The sequence below is a fragment of the Pristis pectinata genome, chromosome 22, assembly GCF_009764475.1.
Source record: "Pristis pectinata isolate sPriPec2 chromosome 22, sPriPec2.1.pri, whole genome shotgun sequence".
In the NCBI taxonomy this organism is placed as follows: domain Eukaryota; kingdom Metazoa; phylum Chordata; class Chondrichthyes; order Rhinopristiformes; family Pristidae; genus Pristis; species Pristis pectinata.
Window position 1 is genome coordinate 32,697,863 of NC_067426.1, and position 22,765 is coordinate 32,720,627.

The following is a 22,765-nucleotide window of genomic DNA, read 5'->3' on the forward strand; positions in this document are numbered from 1 at the left end:
GACCTTGCATGTTTTTGGAACAAAATCTGACACTGACTATTGTTGATAGTTCTTCCCATGCCACCTCAGTACTTGCCTGCAGGATCAAGGATCAAATTTCAAGATTATTGTCATGGGCACACATACCCAGAGTGTAAATGGCATGAAAATTAGATTTTTGTAGCAGCAGCACAGTATGTTACAAGCATAACAACATAAATTACATAAACTTGAATTAACATAAATTATACATAATTTGCCTAACAGATAGACAAAAATAAACATGACAACGTTAGGGCAAGTTGAGGGAAATATAGTCCAAGGTAGAATTAGGGTTTCTCAGGTTGATTTAAGAAGCTGTTGTTGAACCTTGAGGTGTAGGTCTTCAGGCTCCTGTACCTCCTGCATGATGGCAGCATCGAGAAGAGGGCATGGCCCGGGTGGTGGGAGTCCTGCTGACCTTTGCCTTGGTCAACTAATTTGGGTTAGGTAAATGACCAAACAAATCCTAAGTAATTCAAACTCACAACTTTATTATATCAAATGCAAATATCCACACAAGTTATGTTAACCCCAGGTCAATGATTCCTGAATTCTATTGTTTCTTTTGGACGAGTACTCACCCAAATTACTTCAACCACTACACTGAAATAATATCTCCCATTGGCCAAACAATTGATCCTCCTTCTCCCTGCCTCAGGCATGAGAATCTTCCTTGCGATAGTTGGTCTCCTGAGTTCTCGCTGCCCTACCTCTGGGGGAAAAAGCCTTCATCATTATTCTTTTCCTTTATCAGTTTTGCACCATTATACTTCGATTTTGTTGGCTCTGATTCATGGGGCCATCCTGTGTCCACCCCTCATTGGCTCTGCCCCAAAGTTACAGGTGGCACCACCTCACCGCTCTTCTCCCAAACAAGGACATGCCTTAACTGTCATTCCTTTGCTTTTTTTTTGCTGAATCAGGCCATTTCACACCAATTATAGCCAGTTCAAATCGGACACTGGGCTCAGTCCACTCCTGTTCACAGGCACAGACTACTCCTCTTATAAACCTGTGTTAATTCTTCTGCCTTATCAAAAAGCATCCCACAAATAACTTCTTATTTGGAAATGATCTCTGGTTAGGAGAATATCGTTAAGGGCTTACAATATGTCAACTTTCAATTACTTCAATCCAGAAAGAGTTAATTCAGAAAACGACAGCCTCTACCTCTTCCACCACCAGGTGAGAACTAAGACGTTTGTTTTGTCTACTCGTCCACTGCCCTTGACTTGTTATAGCTAGCTCTTATGTAGATTTTTAATTTCTTCAGGCCAATAGTCCTTAATAATAGCTGTCGCCTTCCTGAGACATCGCCTCTTGTAGATGTCCTTGATGGTGGGGAGAGCTGTATCCATGATGGAACTGGCTGAGTTCACCACTCTGTCGCCTCTTGCATTCCTGTGCATTGGAGTTCCTGTACCAGGCCGTGATGCAACCACTCAGGATGCTTTCCACTCTACGTCTGAGGTTTGTCAGAGTCTACGATGACATGCTGAATCTCCTCAAACTTAGAAGAAGATAGAGATGGTGGCACACCTTCATGGTTGCATCTACATGCTGGGCCCAGGAGAGATCTTCTGAGATGTTGACACCGAGGAGCTTGAACCTGCTCACTCTTTCCACCACAGACCCTTCAATGAGGACTGGTGCTAGTTTGCCTGACTTCCCCTTCATTAAGTCCACAGTCAGTTCTTCAGTTTTGGTTGAGCAGGTGGTTGTTATGACACCACTCAACCAACTGATCTATCTCAGTCCTGCACACCACCTCGTCACCATCCGTGATTCTGCCAACAACAGTGGTGTCATTGGCGAATTTGTAGATGACGTTGGAGCTGTGCTTAGCCACACAGGATCTCCTGTACTGCTATGGCTTTTGACATCTCTCCTTTTTCTACCTTTCCGTAAAGTCTTGGTACACTTTCTCAGGATGCCATTTCTCGAAGTACCAAAGCACAGATTCTGTTTTTGAATGAGTCTCATCAATACTTAAAGCTGTGTATCATCTCCCTTTTTTAAAGGCATGGGTTACCTTTGGGTAGTGCTAGGCACTCATGTATAAAACTTTGCTCTGCACAGCAAATGAGCAATGTAGCCAGTGCTGACTGCATGCAGTGCATGGCATATGATTCAGATCTATGGTCAGTAAATGACAATTCATTAATCACTTAACACAATCAATAACTGTTTTTGGAAGGTTTGGTTAATAGATTCAGAAAACCATTGAGTCATAGAGTTATACGGCATGGAATCAGGCCCTTCGGCCCTACTGGTCCATGCCGACCAGGATGCCCCATCCAAGCTAGTCCCACTTGCCAGTGTTTGGTCCATATCCTTCTAAACCTTTCTAATCCATGTACCTGTCCAACTGTCTTCAAAAAGTTGTTATTGTACCTACATCAACCACTTCCTCTGGCAGCTAATTCCACATAGATATGACCCTTTGTGTGTGTATATATATATATATTTATAGATAATGGTGTGTGTGTGTGTATGTATGTGTATATATATATATATATATACATATACACACACAATAAAAAAAATTGCCCCTCAAGTTCCTCTTAAATGGGTCCCCTCTCACTTTAAACCCATGCCCTCTAGTTTTTGATTCCCCAACTCTGCGAAAAGACTGAGTGCATTCACCCTATCTATGCCCTTCATGATTTTATACACCTCTATAAGATCACCTCTCAGTCTGTTAGGAATAAAGTCCTAACCTGTCCAACCTTTCCCTATAACTCAGTCCCTCAAGTCCTGGAAGCATCTTTGTAAATCTTTTCTGCACTCTTTCCAGTTTAATAACCTCTCTCCAATAGCAGGGTAACCAAAACTGAACACAATACTCCAAGTTCAGCCTCACCAGAGTCCTGTACAACTGCACCATGACTCTCCCAACTTATTGGCTCATCTCCAGTAACTGACCCTTTGATCCAATATCCCAAAAATAAGTTTTGGCTATGTGGAAAACCTTAATCAAGTGGCATACTGGTTGTGCCTGTATTCAGCTATGGATTTCTCAATTTGGTGATGGTCACTCGATAAAGAAAAAAGAATTGTTTATTGGTTCCTCATGCAATATTTTGGACTGGTAGTTCCTGCCTCCAGCAGGCTGATACCAGTGGGCATTGGAAATCTTTAGATCCTTCCTTGTCCCTTTGGTGAACTAATGCAATTTGCTGGCATTTGTTCTCTGATAAGAGTAGACAGAAGGGGTAGTAATTTGCTGGATTGGATTTTCCCTGCTTTTTGTTTTAAACTGTTGATGGATGCCAGTGTTGTGACATGTTCTGGAACAGCCTGGCTAGAGATGGAGATGGTTCTGGAATGCAGGTCTTAAGCACCGCACCTAGGATGTTGTTCAGTTTCATAGCATTGATAGTGTTCAGTATTTTCTATAATTTCTTAATTACATATGAAGTGAATCATACTGATTGAAGACTGGATTCTGTAATTGGACTGACTTTGAGTCAGCCGATATATATAATCTACTTAGCGCTTTTGATTGAAGATGGTTGCGAGTGCTTCAGCCAAACTCTGCCATTGCTAAAGACTTGTGTCCTGGGAGCTGTTTAATTATCCAAGAAAAATACTCGCAGCAGCAAATTGGCAGTTGTCTCAGATTCCACTGCAGTGTCCACTTTGGAATCCTAGAAATTTTATGACACAGGAGGCTACCCTGCCAGTCAAAAAAAGTTACTGACTTAATCCCACCTTCTAGGTGTTTAACCTTCAAGTCACAACTCTTCAAATACAGTACATTTTAAATGTGTTGAGAGTTTCTTTGGCAGTGAGTTCCAGACCCCCACCACCCTTGGGGTAAAAAAATTCTAATCTCATCTCCCCTCTAATCCTGCCAGTTACTTTGAATCCATACCTTCCCACCCAAGTTTTTGATCCCTCTCCTTGCTGCCAATAATGTTATGGCCCTGCTCAAATGTGGTCATTCTCCTGCCCCAGTGACACTGGCCAGATCCTATCACCAAGTCATGTTTTACCCCTTCTGACCCTACTCCATCCCCACTCTTGTGCCACCTTCCATTTCACTCCTTCCCCCTGATGACCCCTGACTTCACACTTGCTCCTAAAACTTTTGGAAGAATCACCACTCCTTCCAAAGTGGTTAGGAAAGGAATGGCCTCCGGCCTGCCCATGACAGACTATGGCTGCGATGAGGCTTACACAAAAATGACAGGCTCCTTGCACACTGTAGTTTTAAGATAATGTTCTGGGTGTATGCTTGTGTGTATAAAATTTCAATGTCATTGCATATTGGGGTTTGCCAGTTTGAAATTCAATGCTCATGTTTTTGCCTTTCTTTAATTGACAGTCGTACAGCTGCCTACCTTTTGGGGAGTTTCAGCTCATCAGGCAAACCCTGCTCATCTTCTTTCAGGACTTGCATATCAGGGTAAGTACACCCTCCCAGTTCCATGATATTCCACTGGATGAATATAAATGAATGGGGAGTAGTCTGTTCTCCTTGCACCTACTCCTCTCTTTGTAAAGTTCATGGTGGGTCTTTTATCTCAGCACCACTGTCCTATATTAGCCTTGTATCCCTTAATTGTCTTAATATCCAGAAATTTATCAGTGTGTCTTGAATGTACTCGATGACTGAGCCTCCACAGTTTGAGACCCAAAAAGGTTTCTCTCTCTTCTGAGTGAAGAAATTTCTGTGGCCAAGTTTTTATTTTGACCGATGTTTTTATACATGCCAGCCAGCCAGGGGAAACGTCATTCCTGCATTCACCCAGGCAAGCTCTTAAGAATTTTGATAAGTTTTCCTCTCATTCTTCTAAACTTGGGAGAGTATTGGCAATCTCTACTTCTATGACAATCCACCACCACCCCATCCCTGTCTGCAAAATACAAAAAATACAAAGAATCAATCTGGTGAAACTTAAATACACTCCCCCCATCGCTCATATGTCCTTCCTTGAATAGGAATACCAGACCTGTACGCAATATTGCAGTGCAGTCTCACCCGGACCTCTATATAATTGTAGCAGATGTCGTGCAATAAAGGCCAACATACTGTTTGCCTTTCTAATTCGTTTCTGTACCTGCATGTTAATCTTTAGCAGTTTGTTTACTGGGACACACAGATCCCTCTGGACACCAGCACATATCTAATCTCTTACCATTTTAAAAGTATCCTGGTTTTCTGTTTTCTTCCCCCCCCCACCCCACCAAAGTACATGACTTCATTCTTTTCAACATTATATTTCATTACCATATTGCCACCTATTGACTTAGACTGTCTATACCCTCTTAAAGCCTTCACTTCCCACAACTCAGGCCACTTCCCAGTTTTGTATCATCAGCAAAATTAGATATCTTACACTTGACCCCACACCTAAAGCATTGATAAAGATTACTCCTCCCTACAGCACCCAACCTGAAAATGACCCATTCATTCCTTTTTCTCTTTTCAGTGTGTGAACCAATCCTCCGACTATACCAGTATGTTATCCTTAATTCCTTGTGTTCTAATTTTGTTTAATAATCTCTTGTATTGCATCATAGAAGTAGACCTTGTCCACTGACTGCCACTTATCATTTCTGCTTAACTCAGTCTTAAAAATCACTCATATTTGACCCTTTGTCTCTTTTTAGGGCTCATGCAATTGTAAGAGAGCAATGCCTATAAAGAGAAAGTGGGTTTAATTTTAACTTTGGCCAAAAGTGCAAAATTAGTGACATTCGATTTGGGGGGAAAAAACAAATAAAAAGATGTCACAACTAATTTAGGAAACATTTCAGGAAAGTTTCTCTTGGACTGACCAACTTGAACCTTCCCAACCCCTTGGAGCAATTGGGCAAGTTCTAGGAGATGGGTGGTAAGTAAAATAAAAAACAATGAAACTTAAAATATCCTCAAGTCTCAGGAACTCGTTCATGTCACTTCTGAAGAATTGCAATGAATCTGTAGTAAAGCACATTTTGGTGATCCATTGCAGAGATTTAGATCTCAAAATGAAATATTCAGAATCATACAGCATGGTTACAGGCCCTTTAGCCCAACTCGTCCATGCCCAGTGAGCAAGTCCCATCTGCCTGCTTTTGGCCCATTACCCTCTAAACCTCTCTTATCCATGTACTTATCTGGTTGTCTTTTAAATGTTGCTAATGTGCCCACCTCAACCACTATTTCTGTCAGCTCATTCCAAATACGCACCACCCGTTGCGTGGAGAAGCTGCCCCTGATGTCCCTTCTCAATCTTTTGCCTCTGATCTTAAACCTATGCCCTCTTGTTTTTAGCACCCCCTTCCTGGGAAAAAGACTCTGCTTTCACCCTGTCCATGCCCCTCATGATCTTGTATAATGCTATCAGGTCACCCCTTAATCCCCTGTGTTCCGGGGAATAAAGTCCTAGTCCACACATCCTCTCCCTGTAACTCAGGCCCCCAAGTCCAGGCAACATCCTGGTAAATCTTTTCTGCACTCTTTCTAGTTTAATAACGTCTTTCCTATAACAGGGTGACCAAAACTGTACATAATACTAGAAGTGCGGCCTTGCTAACATCTTAAATAACTGCAATATAACTTCCCAACTCCTGTCTGATTAAGGCCAACCTGCCAAACACCTTCTTCACCACCCTATCTACCTGTGACGCTACTTTCAGCGAACTGTTAAATAATTTTTTGAAAAAGCTTCTGATATTCTCTTTTGCTTTTTACATAGTAATTAAACGGGGATTGGGTACTTGAGGGTGGTGGTTGCAAAGTGCCTGCAAAAATCAGCAACATCTGAGCAGCGAAAGAAAAATATACAATGGTACTACAAGCTTTCAGAATTAATTTTTATCATTCTGTAATGTGTTATAATTTGTTATAACATAATGTGCTGTAATTTGTCCTGTTAGGTCTCCATCTTTCTGAAGGATAAAGTTCAGAATTCTAATGGCCGATTTGTGCTGCCGGTTTCTGGGCCTGTACCCTGGGGAACAGAGGTTCCTGGGCTGATAAGGTAACACACAATTATGTCCACAGAACAGTCTGTATATTAGGGTTTCCCAGTGATGATTTCCTGTCCACATTGCCACCATCTTGCGCTTGAGCTTCATTGCAGGAGAAGGAAAATTACTTGCTTTAATTGTGTATATTTTCCTTATTCCTTGCTATTTTCTAAACATCACTGCTTTGGTTTCTCGCACGCTTCTAAAATGTAACCAAGCAATAAAACAGTTTTTTTTTCTGCATTTTCCCACTCTAAATCTTCATGTTTAATGATCATTCTGTTGGGCAGGCACAAGATCATAAGACAAGGCATCCATCCACATGAACTGATCAACTAAAAAATCCTCTCTCCTCATTTCATTGAAATCATCACATAAATAAATCAGCTCCTTTTCCCTGTAAAGTTGTGATCCCACCTATGTTATAACACACCCCGCAATACATTAGACTTCCAAAACACCTGTGAAAAATCCTACACAGTGATTTGCTAAATAAGCAGGGTGAATTGTTGTTTTATAAAATGAAACTTGGGAAGCAGTGAATGGTACGTGGAGGACTTATTTTGGGGTCAAGAGAAGGGGTAATGACTGCTCCAGGGTTGCTGTTGACTTCCTATTCCTTCTCATTTAAATCAGCAATGGATTCAAAAGTCAATGCCAATTGGTAAAGGAAATTAAGTGGATCATTCTCAAACTTGGTAAATTGGTTTATTATTGTCACATGTACCGAGGTACAGTGAGAACTTTGTTTTGCATGCAGATCATTTCATTACACAGTGCATTGAGGTAGTACAAGGAAAAGCAATAACAGAATGCAGAATATAGTGCTATAATTACAGAAAATGCAGTGTGGGAAGACAATGAAGTGCAAAATCATAACAAGGTAGATTGTGAGGTCAAGAGTCCACCTTATCATACTAGAGGACCGTTCAGTCATTTTATAACAGCAGGATGGAAGCTGTACTTGAGCCTGGTGGTATGTGCGTTCAGGTTTTTGTATTTTCTGCCCAATGGAAGGGGGGAGAAGAGAGAATGCCTGGGATGGGTGGAGCCTTTGATTATGTTGGCTGCTTTACCAAGGCAGTGAGATGTATAGACAGTCCGTGGAGGGCAAGCTGGTTTCCATGATGTGCTGAGCTGTGTCCACAATTCTCTGCAATTTTTTGCAGCTCTGAGCAGAGCAGTTGCCATACCAAGCCGTGATACATCCAGATAGGATGCTTTCTATACTGCATCGATTAAAAATTGGTGATGATCAAAGGGGACATGCCAAATTTCTTTAGCCTCCTGAGGAAGCAGAGGCAGTGGCGCACTTTATTGGTCGTGGCATCTACGTAGTTGGACCAGGACAGGCTGTTGGTGATGTTCACTCCCAGGAACTTGAAGCTCTCAACCCTCTCGACCTCAGCACCGTTGATGTAGACAGGAGCATGTGCACCACCCCACTTCCTGAAGTCAGTGACCAGCTCTTTTGTTTTGCTGACATTTGAGGGAAAGGTTGTTGTCATGACACCATGTCACTAGGGTCTCTATCTCCTTCCTGTACTCCAACTCATCGTTATTTGAGATATGGCCCAGTATGGTGGTTGCATCTGCAAACTTGCAGATGGAGTTAGAGCACAATCTGGCTGTGCAGTCATGAGTGTATAGGGAGTGGAGTAGGGGGCTGAGGATGCAGCCTTGTGGGGCACCAGTGTTGAGAATAATCATGGCGGAGGCATTGCTGCCTATCCTTGCTGATTGCGGTCTGTTGGTCAAGAAGTCAAGGATCCAGCTGCAAAGGGAGGTGTTGAGTCCCAGGTCTAGGAGTCTTTTAGGTGCTGATATTTTACCAACTGCTTGTATTAGACTGATGTCAGACTCTAGTGGTTTCCTCGATGTGATTTGTCTACTATCCTAGAGTTACATAGCACAGAAACAAGCCCTATAACCCAACTTGTCCATGCCAACCAGGATGTTTCCTCGAGCTGGTTGCATTTGGCCCATATTCCTCTAAACCCTTTCTATCAGTCTACCTGTCCAAATGCCTTTTAAACATTGTAATTATACCTGCCTCTACCACTTCCTCTGGCAGCTTGTTCCATATACCCACCAACTTTGTATGGAAAACTAGCCCCTTGAGTCACCTTTAAATATTTCTCCCCTTGCCTTAAACTTGTGCCCTCTAGTTATAGACCCCCTACACTGGGAAAAAGACTGTGGCCATCACCTTATTTATGCCCCTCATGATTTTGTATACCTCTGTAAGTTCAGTCTTCAGTCTCCTTCACATCCTCTGGTAAAATAAAAGTGCCAACCTATCCAGTCTCTCCTTTTAAATCAAGCCCTCCAGTCCAGGCAATTTCCTTGTGAATCTTTCCTGCACCCTGTCTGGCTTAATCACATCCTCCTTGTAAATGTGATTGACCATCAACCAGAACTCAAAGTGCATCCTAACCAACATTTTGTACAACTGTAATATGATATCTTGTACTCAATGCAATGCTCTTGTACTCAATGTTGTCATGTCCATAAGTTTGTTGCATGGATTATCTCCCTATTTTTCTGATGGAACTCCCATGTTTCTGATATATCAGATGTGGAAGGATGCTTGCAAATCTTTGTGGAATTTTATAAATAATGGCTATTCAAAGAGGAAAGTGGATTTGAGTTGTCTTATTCCACTCCCCTGAGAGTCTCTGCCCATTCTCCAAAACTGCAGCAACTGACACAATTGAAAACCTCTTGAGGTGTATAGTCTTAGGAAATGGGAAACTTGTCATCACTCCTAAGTTTAGGATGAGGTTCACCTTTGAAGACAGAGCTTTACTTGGCATCTATGAATGCACCCTGGAATATTTGTTGGTAATTGTACACAGGCTAGAATAAGACTGATCCAATACTGTTGCTTGAAACAGTGCAATGAAGGTTTTAATATTTAAACTGTGCTGTCTAATGCTGTCACTAAAATGGAAATAGTTCTACCCCTATGGCCCAAATTTTAATGCAGGATTAATCTAAATGTTTGCAAGCCTGAGGATACAGAGTAAAACTCCTTGTAAAGTGTGGGGAAGTGACAATTTTTATTTGGATAAAGTGATGTGAAAGTCGCTGTACTTTTACCTGGATCTAACAGTTGTATATCTGATCTAGCAGTGTGTGACGCTGACAGTGCTGGAAGAGGAAGTTTTCATGTATTTTGGAAATTATGAACAATAGAACAAAAACAATAGAACAGTACAGCACAATACAGGCCCTTTGGCCCACCATGTTGAGCTGACCTTCAAACCGCTCCTATGACTATCTAACCCCTTCCTCCCACATATCTCTCTATCTTAAATTCCTCCATATGCTTATCTAACAATCTCTTGAACTTGACCAACATATCAGCCTCCACCACAACCCCAGGCAGCGCATTCCATGACCCAACCACTCTCTGGGTGAAAAACCTCCCTCTGACGTCTCCCTTGAACTACCCCCCCACCCCCCTCCCATCACCTTAAATCCATGCCCTCTTGTATTGAGCACTGGTGTCCCGAGAAAGAGGCACTGGTTGTCCACTCTATCTATTCCTCTTAATATTTTGTATACTTCCATCATGTCTCCCCTCATCCTCCTCTGCTCCATTGAGTAAAGCCCTAGTTCCTTTAGTCTCTCCTCATAATCCATAATCTCCAATCCAGGCAGCACCCTGGTAAATCTCCTCTGCACCCTTTCCAACACCTCCACATCCTTCCTATAATGAGGTGACCAGAACTGGACACAGTACTCCATGTGTGATCTAACCAGAGTTTTGTAAAGCTGCATCATTACTTCACGGCTCTTAAACTTGATCCCACGACTTATGAAAGCTAACATCCCATAAGCTTTCTTAACTACCCTATCCACCTGTGTGGCAACTTTAAGTGATCTGTGGATATGAACCCCCAGATCCCTGTACTCCTCTACACTGCCCAGAATCCTGCCTTTTACCTTGTATTCCACCTTGGAGTTTGTCCTTCCAAATTGTACCACCTCACACTTCTCCGGATTGAACTCCATCTGCCACTTGTCAGCCCAGCTCTGCATCCTATCAATATCCCTCTGTAAGCTTCGACAGCCCTCCACACTATCCACAACACCACCGATCTTTGTGTCATCTGCAAACTTGCTAACTCACCCTTCCACCCCGTAATCTAAGTCATTAATAAATATCACAAGAAGTAGAGGTCCCAGAACCGATCCTTGTGGGACACCACTAGTCACAGCCCTCCGATCCGAGTGCACTCCCTCCACCACAACCCTCTGCTTTCTACAGGCAAGCCAATTCTGAATCCACATGGCCAAGCTTCCCTGGATCTCTTGGCCTCTGACCTTCTGAAGAAGCCTACCATGTGGAACCTTTTCAAACGCCTTACCTAAAATCCATGTAGACCACATCTTCTGCACTACCCTCATCAATCTTCCTGGTCACCTCCTCAAAGAACCCTATCAGGCTAGTGAGGCAAGATCTTCCCTTCAGAAATCCATGCTGGCTGTCCCTAATCAGTCCATGATTCTCTAAATGATCATAGATCCTATCTCTTGGAATCCTTTCCAGCAGCTTACCCACCACAGACGTAAGACTCACCGGTCTGTAATCCCCTGGACTATCCGTACTACCTTTTTTGAATAAGGGGACAACACTCGCCACCCTCCAATCCTCCGGTACCATCCCCATGGACAACGAGGAGTCAAAGATCCTAGCCAACGGTTCAGCAATCTCCTCCCTCGCCTCACGAAGCAGCCTGGGGAATATTCCATCAGGCCCCGGGGACTTACCTGTCCTAATATTTTCTAACAGCTCCAACACATCCTCTCTCTTGATATCTACATGCTCTAGAACATTAAACTTACCAACGCAGTCCTCAGTGTCATCAAGACCACTCTCCTCGGTGAATACTGAAGAGAAGTATTCATTGAGAACCTCACCCACTTCCACAGCTTCCAGGCACAGCTTCCCACCTTTGTCTCTAATTGGACCCACCTTTACTCTCGTCATTCTTCTGCTCCAGTACGAGTAAGAAGCCTTGGGATTCTCCTTAGCCCTACTCGCCAAAGCCTTTTCATGTCTGTTTCTCGCTCTTCTCAGCCCCTTCTTAAGTTCCCTCCTTGCTACTTTATATTCCTCACAAGCCCTGTCTGATCCTTGCTGCTTACACCTTATGTATGCTGCCTTCTTCTTCTTAACTAGTTTTTCCCACCTCTCTTGTCACCCATGGTTCCTTCACCCTGCCATTCCTTCTCTGCCTCACCGGGACAAATTTATCCCTAACATCCTGCAAGAGATCCCTGAACATCGACCACATCTCTATAGTGAATTTCCCTTCAAAAATGTCATCCCAATTTACACTCCCAAGTTCTCGCTTTATAGCGTCATAATTCACCTTTCCCCAATTAAATGTCTTCCCCTCCTCTTTGCTCCTATCCCTGTCCATGACAATGCTGAAGGCTATGGAGCAGTGATCGCTGTCCCCCAAATGCTCACCCACCGATAGATCTGTCACCTGACCCAGTTCATTACCTAAAACTAGATCTAATATGGTATTTCCTCTAGTCGGTCTGTCAACATACTGTGACAGGAATCCGTCCTGGACACACTTAACAAACTCCACCCCATCCAAACCTTTGGCATTATGAGCGTAATGATTTGACCAAATCTATCCTGCATGTTGTTGCCTGGCAGCCCGGTGTGAGCCAAAAAAAAAGTATAAGGTTACATGGTATTTGCAGCTCAGCATTCAGTCTTTGTCCAAAGGGTCCTTCAATCCCAGACTTCATGCTCCACATGAGCCACATTCTCTATCTCTTCTATCGCCACCAACATAACTTTTTATTTCTTTCTCTTTTCGATGGTTAATTAGTTTTCCCCTAACCGCTGAGCAAGTTGCCTCAGTTTTCGTTTTCACTTATTCATTTTTTGGGGGGATATGAGAATCGCTGGCAAAGTATCTGCTCCTGTTCACAAGAGAAAAAGAAAGAATAAGCTACTGTCAACGGTTTGTCTGTTGATTGGGACCAGAACCTGGGTAAACGGAGTTGTTTGGCTTTCTTGGCATAATGCACATTATAACTTGACATTTGCAAGAATTAGCACAGGGACATTTATCTTGCATTTACAGCAATTTACTTATCTGAAATTAAGAAACAGAAATTCCTGAATGTGCAAAGTAAGGCGATCTGCACCTAAAAGAGAATTGCCCATCCACATATTAAGTTTCCATTATTTCAGATTTTTTGTTTACATCTTCTGTGGTTTTAGACTTTGTGGGTTTTTATTTTAGCAACGCTTCACAAAAGTGGCTTCTTGCCACATTCACAATAGATTTGTGTTTGGACTAAATGTGTAATTTGCATTGGCTGTACATTTTGTATTTCATCAATCCAGATTTTCATCAATCCATCAAATAAGCTCAAACTTTATAAACTCCTGCATAATCTAATTAAAATACATGCATTCATCAAAGTCTAATAATAGAAACTAATTATAATGTCTGGAAATAAAATTCAATTTAATTGCAATATTTTAACATAAGAAAAATCCCTGAGGTGACTAGTGGTGTACCTCAGGGATCTGTTCCGGGACCCTTACTCTTTATGATTTTTATAAACGACCTGGATGAGGAAGTGGAGGGATGGGTTAGTAAGTTTGCAGATGACACAAAGGTTTGGAGGTGTTGTGGATAGTATGGAGGGCTGTCAGAGGTTACAGCAAGACATAAGTAGGATGCAAAGCTGGGCTGAGAAGTGGCAGATGGAGTTCAACCCAGATAAGCATGAAGTGGTTCATTTTGGTAGGTCAAATATGATGGCAGAGTATAGTATTAATGGTAGGACTCTTGGCAGTGGGGAGGATCAGAGGGATCTTGGGGTCTGAGTCCATAGGACGCTCAAAGCGGCTGTGTAGGTTGACTCTGTGGTTAAGAAGGCATATGGTGTATTGTCCTTCATCAATCGGGGAATTGAGTTTAGGAGCCGGGAAGTAATGTTGCAGCTGTATAGGACCCTAGTCAGACCCCACTTGGAGTACTGTGCTCAGTTCTGGTCGCCTCACTACAGGAAAGATGTGGAAGCCTTAGAAAGGGTGCAGAGGAGATTTACAAGGATGCTGCCTGGATTGGGAAACATGCCTTATGAAAGTAGGTTGAGGGAACTCGGCCTTTTCTCCTTGGAGCGATGGAGGATGAGGGGGGACCTGATAGAGGTGTATAAGATGATGAGGGGCATTGATTGAGTAGATAGTCAGAGGCTTTTCCCCAGGGCTGAAATGGTGGCCACAAGAAGACATAGGTTTAAGGTGCTGGGGAGTAGGTATAGACGAGATATCAGGGGTAAGTTTTTTACTCAGAGAGTGGTGAGTGCATGGAATGGGCTGCCAGCAACGGTGGTGGAGGCGGATACGATAGGGTCTTTTAAGAGAATTTTGAATAGGTACATGGGGCTTAGAAAAATAGAGGGCTATGGGTGAGCCTAGTAATTTCTAAAGTAGGGAAATGTTCAGCACAGCTTTGTGGACCGAAGGGCCTGAATTTTGCTGTAGGTTTTCTATGTTTCTAAAAATACTAACTTTTGGTCTGTATCACTTTGTCATAGAATGCTTAACCATAATGGAGAAGAGGTGAAGCAAATAGAGTTCCCAACCATTGGTAATTATACCAGTGCATTGGCAGAAGGATCCCTAAACCTCTTTGGTGACCGAATCATTAAGCTTGGCACCAATATGTAAGTAAGCCATGTCTATAAACCCCAGAATGCATAAACTGAGCCAACTCTCTCCATCTCCCTTGCATAAAACTTCCTGAAATAAATGACAAAAGGAATAATTTGAACTGATCTATTGGACATTTTCATTTGGTTGGTGGGTAATGACAATGTGACACTAAGCTATACAGGTCAGAAGGTCCTGGGCTGTATGTCTCAAAGTTATAGTGCATGGCGCTATTGCCCACCCGTAACTAATATCTATCAGCACTTAATTGCCCCTAGCTTCTGTAGATTAAAGTTTAAAATTAAGCATAAACACTGACCAATAATATGCTTGTGTATGTGCATGTTGAATGAGGATGAGATTAGATGTGATATGCTGCCACAAGTTAATGTGTTACAATGTTCTGGTGTGGACATGATGGGCTGTATGGAGACACTGTCCCATGAACTTGCAGGATTCTAAGATTTGTACTATTTCATCTTCTACATGGAGAGGGCTCTTCAATGATCCACAGCCTAGGAGAAGAGGATTGAACTTGCTGCAAGGAGTTGGAGCTGCAACTCCTTCAACAGGAGAATTGTAAAAAGGCTGGTCATACTGTTAGAGGAAACCTAACTTGTGCTTGTTACATAAGGAATAGGTGACTAACGCAATACATTTGGGAGAGGTAGCATATTTCAGGGGAAGTTTACTGCATCAGGAGAAAGAACCCTGGCTTGCTGTGTTTTTAAAATGTGCACAGGGCTGAACTGCAAAGCTCTATGACCTGTCAACCCTTGCTGTTATGCAAACATATAGGGTGGCCACCAAACGAGTTCCTATAAGATGTGTGATACTTTGTTGCAACATTAGAATGTGTCTCAGGACATGAATTGACACCTTAGAATAAATAAAATAGATTATCTAAGAAAGTCACAAATGGCTTTCAACTCTGCTTGGTCTAGTCTATAGATTAAGAAAGTAGTGATGTTCACAGATATGCCCTGCACCATGTTTTAATGTTGTCTACCAATGCAAATAGTTTGTTGACGTGGGGAGTAAGTCTAAGGAATTGTCATTATGAAAACCAAAACAATTATCTCTTTTAAATATTAATAATTAAGGGAATAACTGGGATGGTAACTGAAGACAAGCCCCTATGTTTTCTTTAGCATATCTTAATTATAAGACCTACTTTGTACTATGATTATGCTGGTATGTCATGCTATTTGTTACTGATTCCTATGTATTCAAGAGAACAAAATGGACAGAAATAGCAATGCCCTACCTGCAATTCAGTCGGTAGGTCCAGGGCATGTTATTTGTCCAATTGTTGTCCCAAGGAGTTGAAGAGTGGCTACTCACCATACAAGCTATGCTTAATATACTTGAGCTCAAAATAAACGCTTGTTATTGTTGATGTTCCGTTAAGTGTTTATTAATATCTGCGTATTGTCTACATGGCCATAGGTACAGTGTTTCTCGGCCTGTGGAGACCCACATGATGGGGACAATGAAGAGCTCGGCTGTCCGGGCAAAGGTTAGTGCTGTCTCTCAAGCCCAGCCTGCTTGTTTTTATTGGTTGTTTTTTTTTCTCTTGTACTTTTATATATTTTATAGAAAGCAAATGTCTCTTTTTCTTATGCTGACTGACCTTCTGTTTGTTTCCAGATTTGCATTTTATGCTACTTATCTCAACGTTATCTAAATCTGCTGGTGTATTTCTAAAAGCTTCCTGCACATTGTCGGTAGCCAATTCTGTATAGGAGTACCCTGGAAGAACTAATCCTTTTGTGTGTTCTCTATTCGTCTGATATAGAACGTGGAACATTGAACAGTACAGCACAGGAGCAACTCCTTCGGCCCACAATGTTGTGCCAAACTAATTAAATTAGTAATTAAAAGACTACAAACTTTGTCCCTTCTGCCTACACAAATCCGTGTCCCTTCATTCTCTGCATATTCATGTGCCTATCTAAGAGTCTCTTAAACACCTCTATCATTATTGGCCTCCACTATCACCCGTGGCAGCACATTCTAGGCACCCACTACTCTGTGTGTGTGTGTGTGTGTGTGTGTGTGTGTGTGTGTGTGTATTTTAAAAAAACTTGCCCTGCACATCTCCTTTGAACTTGCCCCCTTTCAATTTAAATGCATGTCCTCTAGTATTAGGCATTTCAACTCTGTGTGGGGGGGGGGGGGGAGGTGGGGGTAATAAAAGGTACTGGCTGTCCACTCTTATCTATACCCCTCATAATCTTATAAACTATCAGATCTCCCCTCAGCCTTTACTGCTCCAGAGAAAACAACCCAGGTTTATCCAACCTCTCCTCATAGCACATACCCTCTAATCTAGGCAGCATCCTGGTAAATCTCTTCTACACCCTCTCCAAACCCTCCACATCCATCCTATAATGGGCTGACCAGAATTGAATGCAGTACTCCAAATGTGGCCTAACCAGACTTTTATAAAGCTGCAACATAACTTCCTGACTCTTGAACAGTACCTAATATTGGTATGCCATATTCCTTCTCTACTACCCTATCAACTTGTGCAGTCACTTTCAGGGAGCTATGGACTTGGACCCCAAGATTCCTCTGTACATCAACACTGTTAAGGGTCTTGCCTTTTCATCTGAGCAGAAGAATTAGGTGGGTGAGTTAGGCTACCAGTTTTGGTTGGTAAAATGAGAAAGGTTTATGGCATGAACAGTTTCTGGCACCCCAGGTCCCATGACTTGAGCTAATATGCTCAAGTATCAACACACTGTATTGGCATACGCAAGCTTATTCCAACTTAGTTTGGGATAAGCAGAGAATCTGTTTGAAAAGTAGACTGAAAGAAATGTTCAGGGTAGTTTTCTGCAGCATGTTCCGGACAAAGGGGCAGGGTATAGGTTTACTAATGAGCTAGGTTTACTTAACAGCTTATCAATGTGTGAACATTTATCTAATAGTGATCATAATATGATCAAGTTTAATGCCGTTTTCCAAAGAGAGAAACATGAAACAACTTTGAAAGTTATAGATATGGGCAAATGATTTCCACGTGATGAAATAGTGACTTCACAATGAGTAAGACAAAACACTGGATCGGTGAAACAACAGATGAACAATGGGAGGAATTTCACATCATGGCATCAATCTTTGCTTGAAAATGCACTTCAGGACTGTTTTTGTTTTGTTGAAAACACTATATAAATGGAAATGTGTTGGTACAGAACCAGTTTATTCCAAAGAAAGGCCATAATCAACTAAAGTGGTAATAGACAATATAGAACGTAGAACAGTACAGCACAGGAACAGGCCCTTCGGCCCACCATGTCTGTGCCAACTATAAAGCCATTCTAAACTAATCCCATCTGCCTGCACGTGATCCATATCCCTCCATTTCCTGCCTGTTCATGTCTATCTAAAGTCCCCTTAAGTGTTACTGTCATATCTGATTCTCCCACCCCACTGGCAGCACATTCCAAGCACCTACCACGTTGTGTATAAAATAAAAAATTGCAAATCTCCTTTGAACTTTCCCCCTCTCACCTTAAATGTATGCCCTCTAGTGTTTGATATATCCACCCTGGAGGAAAAAAACTTCATCTACCCTATCCATACCTCTCATAATTTCTACCAGGGTGCTCCTCAGCCTCCAACACTGCAGGGAAAATAATCTAAGTTTGTTCAACCTCTCATCTAAATCATTTATATATATATAAAAAAATTACAAACTACAGAGGTCTTTCTGGAACACCACTGATCTGAAAAGCACCCCTATACCATTACCCTCCGAGTTCTAAGACCAAACCAATTTTGGATCCAATTCACCACAGATCCCATGTGACTTCTGGACCTGCCTACCATGGGGACCTTGTCAAATACTCTACTGAAGTCCATGTAGACAACATCCACTGCCCTACCCTCGTCAATTATTTTTGTCACTTCCTCAATCAAATTGAAACTAAAACAAAAGCAAAGCCGGCTCAAGTGCTGGTAACTGGGGGGAGAAAGACAAATAACCACCAAGTGACAAACAGATAATAAGAAACAGGACAAGGTGAAGAAATTTGCAAATAAAAATAAAAATCAATTAGAAATATACAGTTCAAAATAAGAGGATGGTCAGAGCAACATGGGCCCTTTGAAAGCTGATAACTTTGTTACTGCGAGGAAGCTAGTGGTGGAACATTCATGCTCGTGATATGGTCATTCCTACATTTTGGGAACCAAATGCAGATTGGGTGATGACTATGCAGAACATGTCTGTTTAGTCTATGAAAATGACCCTTATTTTCCTATTGCCTGTCACTAATTCTCCATCACTCACCTCTGTCCTTGGTCTCCAATGAAGTCCAACTTAAGCTGAGGGAAGAGTACCTCTTTCAACTTGCCACATTGCAGCCCTTGGCATTCAACATTGAATTCGATGATTTCAACTAATTGGACATTCCAGTCTGGTATCTCACATTTACAGCATTCAGCTTTTTTAAAGCTTTCTGTCTCCTCTTGTATTTACTGTTTCATTCAACTCCTACTTGTACCTCTTCCAGAGATGCCTTTTGTTATTCACTGAGCTTTATTGCCCTCTGTCATCCGGCATGACCACCACATGTGTCACTCTACCTATCTTTTTATTTCCAGCCTATCACAGGCCTTCCCTCATATGCTCCATCTCTCATGCCCACCCCACCACCCAGTTCCCCAGTCTCTGTGTAACTTAAATCTTCTTTCATTTCTAACTTTTTCCTAATTCTCATGAGAAGCCACTGACCTGAAACATTAACAGTTTTTCTCTCTCCACAGATGCTGTTTGTCTGCTGAGTGTTTGCAGCATTTAGTGTTTTGATCCAGTCTGTGCATTAGCACTGGACAATACCTACCTATATCTGCCATTTTACTTTTTTGCTCTGTATTTTTGACATTTCATTGGCTCCTGACCTTCACTCCAGGAGAATGCTGCACCTAATCCCCTGGCAAAGGAGGAGCTAAATCTTCTCGCACGGCTAATGGGAGGTCTTGATGTCAAGAAACCTGTGGGCAATGAGTCAGGATTTCGCCTAAATCTGTTTGGCACAGATGAGGAGGAAGAGTAAGTTAACAATGCCAATTTTTCAAGTTGCTTCTTTCAAAGGAGCCGGATTCATAAACACATAGGCACACACCTGTAAACCTATCCACTCTCGACAACCTACATCCCCCCACACACACCCATGTCTACATGCTTTTCCTCAGAAGTCCCCACATCCACAGCATGAGAAGAGACTGGCAAGGCTGGGGTTCTTTGAATTGGAGAATTATCTGTAGTATGAACAGGAACAAACTATTCTCTTTAGTAGGGAGGTTGATATTTAGCATGTTAAATTATTCAGTGGCAGGATTAGAGGGAATTTGAACAATTTTCATCTGGAAAAATACTAGGGTTTTGAATTCAATCTTTGAGAGGTTAATGGAGGCAGGAACTCTTAGCATGTTTTAAAGTACTTGAATGAGTAATGGAGTTGCCATAACTTACAAACCTGTGGGCTGAGAAACTGGAAAGTGGGTTTAATCTAAGTACATTTTTGATTGGTATGGACATGGTGGACTGTGCCATAAACTCCCATGATTCTGTGATAGTACCTTGTACCTCCTAGTGGCTGCCTAAAGGAGTAGCACTGCACCTCTTCACTTCCTCAAGCTTAACTTCTTCCAAAGAAGTCACAGCAAGTTCTGTTTTGACCTGTTTTTGTGTTACAGCCATGCAGCAACAATAAGCCCTCCAGAACTTTCTGAAGTTGTCAACATACAGGCCATCAAGGTGAGCAAGATGCTAGGTTATTTGCAGCATCGTTACCATTTAGTGCTTGGAGCTGAGATCACCCTCCTGGCTTTTACACTCAAGATGCTAACTCATGTATAAAACCATGGCACAAATGCCTCCTCATTAACTCATGAGCACATGATCCTGTCTGTGCATTGGGGGTGAGATGAGGGCTGTCATACTGAGGAGGAATTTCTCCTTCCAGACAGTTGTGATTCTTTGGAATTCTCTCCTTCCAGAAGACTGGACACATTCAAGGCTGAGGTTAATCAAACTTGTGGACACAATGGAATCCAGCATTATGGATCTTGGGTAGAAAAGTGGAGCTGAGCTTAATGATCAGAGCAACCCTCACTTTATCAGCAGGATTAAGGGAATTACTCCTCCTGCTATTTCTAATATTTTTTATACAAACCTATTCTGTCTTGTCCTGGTCTCCAGCAGGAGCCACTAAATGGGGATTATGAGTGGACACCAGCCAAATTGTGCTCGATCCTGAGAGCAGAGGTGGTTTTGTAGCTTCCTTGCTGGTGATTCTGAGAGAGAAGCCTGTTCAGCAATGAGCCCAGAGATCCACTCTCTAACAATACTACACAGTTTGCGGGGCAATTACCCACTCAGCCATACAAGGATCTAAATTTATTTCCTTCCACAAACTTCTGATCAGATTGTGTGTTCTCCTTTCCAGGACCGGCAGCAGCATGAAGAGTTGCTTCGAATTATGGGGGAGTTCTGTGAACAGGAGCAGCAGCCCAGGCATAGCTGCAGCAAAGGAGATGACCTCCTGGCCATGATGGACAACCTGTGACCTTCCAGTGAGCAGCTGTGACATCGCAGGCTCTTGCCTTTGACTTTTCTTTGGCATAACATCCAGCAATGGTTCATTGGCTTTCAAAACATGGAGCGTTACTTTTATTAACAGCTCACTTGATTTCTGTACCAAGAGCTGAACTCCTGTTCTGCACAGTTTTGTGCACCTTTTGGACAGTTTCATCCAGTTAAGTTCACTGTGTATATAGTAAATATTAAATGAGCCTGACTGTAATCATACTCACCAATGTCTTTGACCCTCAGAACCTGGACGGAGGATGGTAAAGCAATGGGGAAGGTTCACAAAATGAAGTGGCAAGATGGAGAGAAATAACTTGACTTTATTTTGAATTTCTGGAGAGACATCTGTGTTTATTGTAGAGTCCACAGCAGCGAAATTCAAATTGTACTCACTCATAACTGATCCTGTGGTGGATTAATTTTCCATTTTGGGGGAATGGCTGGAGCAGCATAAAAAGTTATGGATGGTTGGCCAGTATGCCCTGCCACTGAAACCAGTGTTGATAGTAATGCAATCAGATTGGCATCAGGGTGTGTGTGGTACTAGGGTCACAGTATTTCATGCAATAGAATAATACACTGAAATTGTTGTTTCTGACTTTGGGGTCTTTGTAAGCAGAGAGATCACTGGGTCATACTATGAAAACATACAAGTGGTTGTATGAAAATACTAGCAGTTTCCGTGAACAGCTCAGATTTGTACATGCAAAACTTTGATTCTATTCTAAATGTTAGAAGGCAGAGGATTTCTGGTCTCTGCATCTGTAATTTCTGAAGCCAAACTATTTTAAAATGTACCATTAAATGTTTTTAAAATTGCTTTAAACAGTGACAACTTTATTAAATAATTACATTCAAACTGAGTGAAAGCTTTATTTATCTAATGATGTGTCCTGAACAATGCCAATTAATCAAACTTAGAAATAAAAGGGGTTTTAAGATGCAAAGAGGAAAAGAGAGGACGGGAGGTAAAAGTGAAAGGCAAGGTCTGTGATAGGTTGGCAGAGAGAAGAGATGAACAGACAAAAAAGGGATGCAAAAGCAAAATATGAAGATGCTAGAAATCTGAAATGAAAACAGAAGATGCTGAAAATACTCAATCAGGTACATTATCTCTGAAATATATCGTGAAATTCGTTGTTTTGCAGCAGCAGTACAGTACAAGACATAAAATAAGACTGTTACAAAATAAATAGTGCAAAAGAGGAGTAACGAGGTAGTGTTCATGGGTTCCTGGCAGGTCAAGCAGCAGATGGAAGATCATCTGTTTCTCTCCACAGAGGCTGCCTAAATTGCTGAGTATTACCTGCATTTTCTGTTTTCAGAACAGAAGATGTGACAGTGCAAGATGAAAGAATGTGGTAATATGACAAATTAAAAGGAAAAGAGTCTATCCACAGGAGGTGTAAAAGTGGAATAATTACCCAAAACTACCAGAGCAATGGGGAATGAATGGTGGAAATCTCAATTAA

At 42.0% G+C, this 22,765-nt stretch overlaps 1 protein-coding gene across 2 annotated transcripts in view; it reads left to right on the plus strand.

Moving 5' to 3' along the window:
• oscp1b (organic solute carrier partner 1b) overlaps nt 1-22,155 on the plus strand; it is a 45,504-nt gene extending 23,349 nt beyond the window's left edge. Inside the window, exons 5-11 of one of the 2 annotated variants that reach the window (XM_052036365.1) lie at nt 4,352-4,432; nt 6,892-6,995; nt 14,575-14,703; nt 16,139-16,208; nt 19,612-19,751; nt 20,399-20,459; nt 21,151-22,155. In XM_052036365.1, the coding sequence (XP_051892325.1) occupies nt 4,352-4,432; nt 6,892-6,995; nt 14,575-14,703; nt 16,139-16,208; nt 19,612-19,751; nt 20,399-20,459; nt 21,151-21,270 (705 nt within the window). In that variant the 3' untranslated portion in view covers nt 21,271-22,155. The remainder of the gene's footprint in view (nt 1-4,351; nt 4,433-6,891; nt 6,996-14,574; nt 14,704-16,138; nt 16,209-19,611; nt 19,752-20,398; nt 20,460-21,150) is intronic. The other variant, XM_052036366.1, reaches the window with a different exon arrangement.
• The last annotated feature ends 610 nt before the right edge of the window (nt 22,156-22,765 follow it).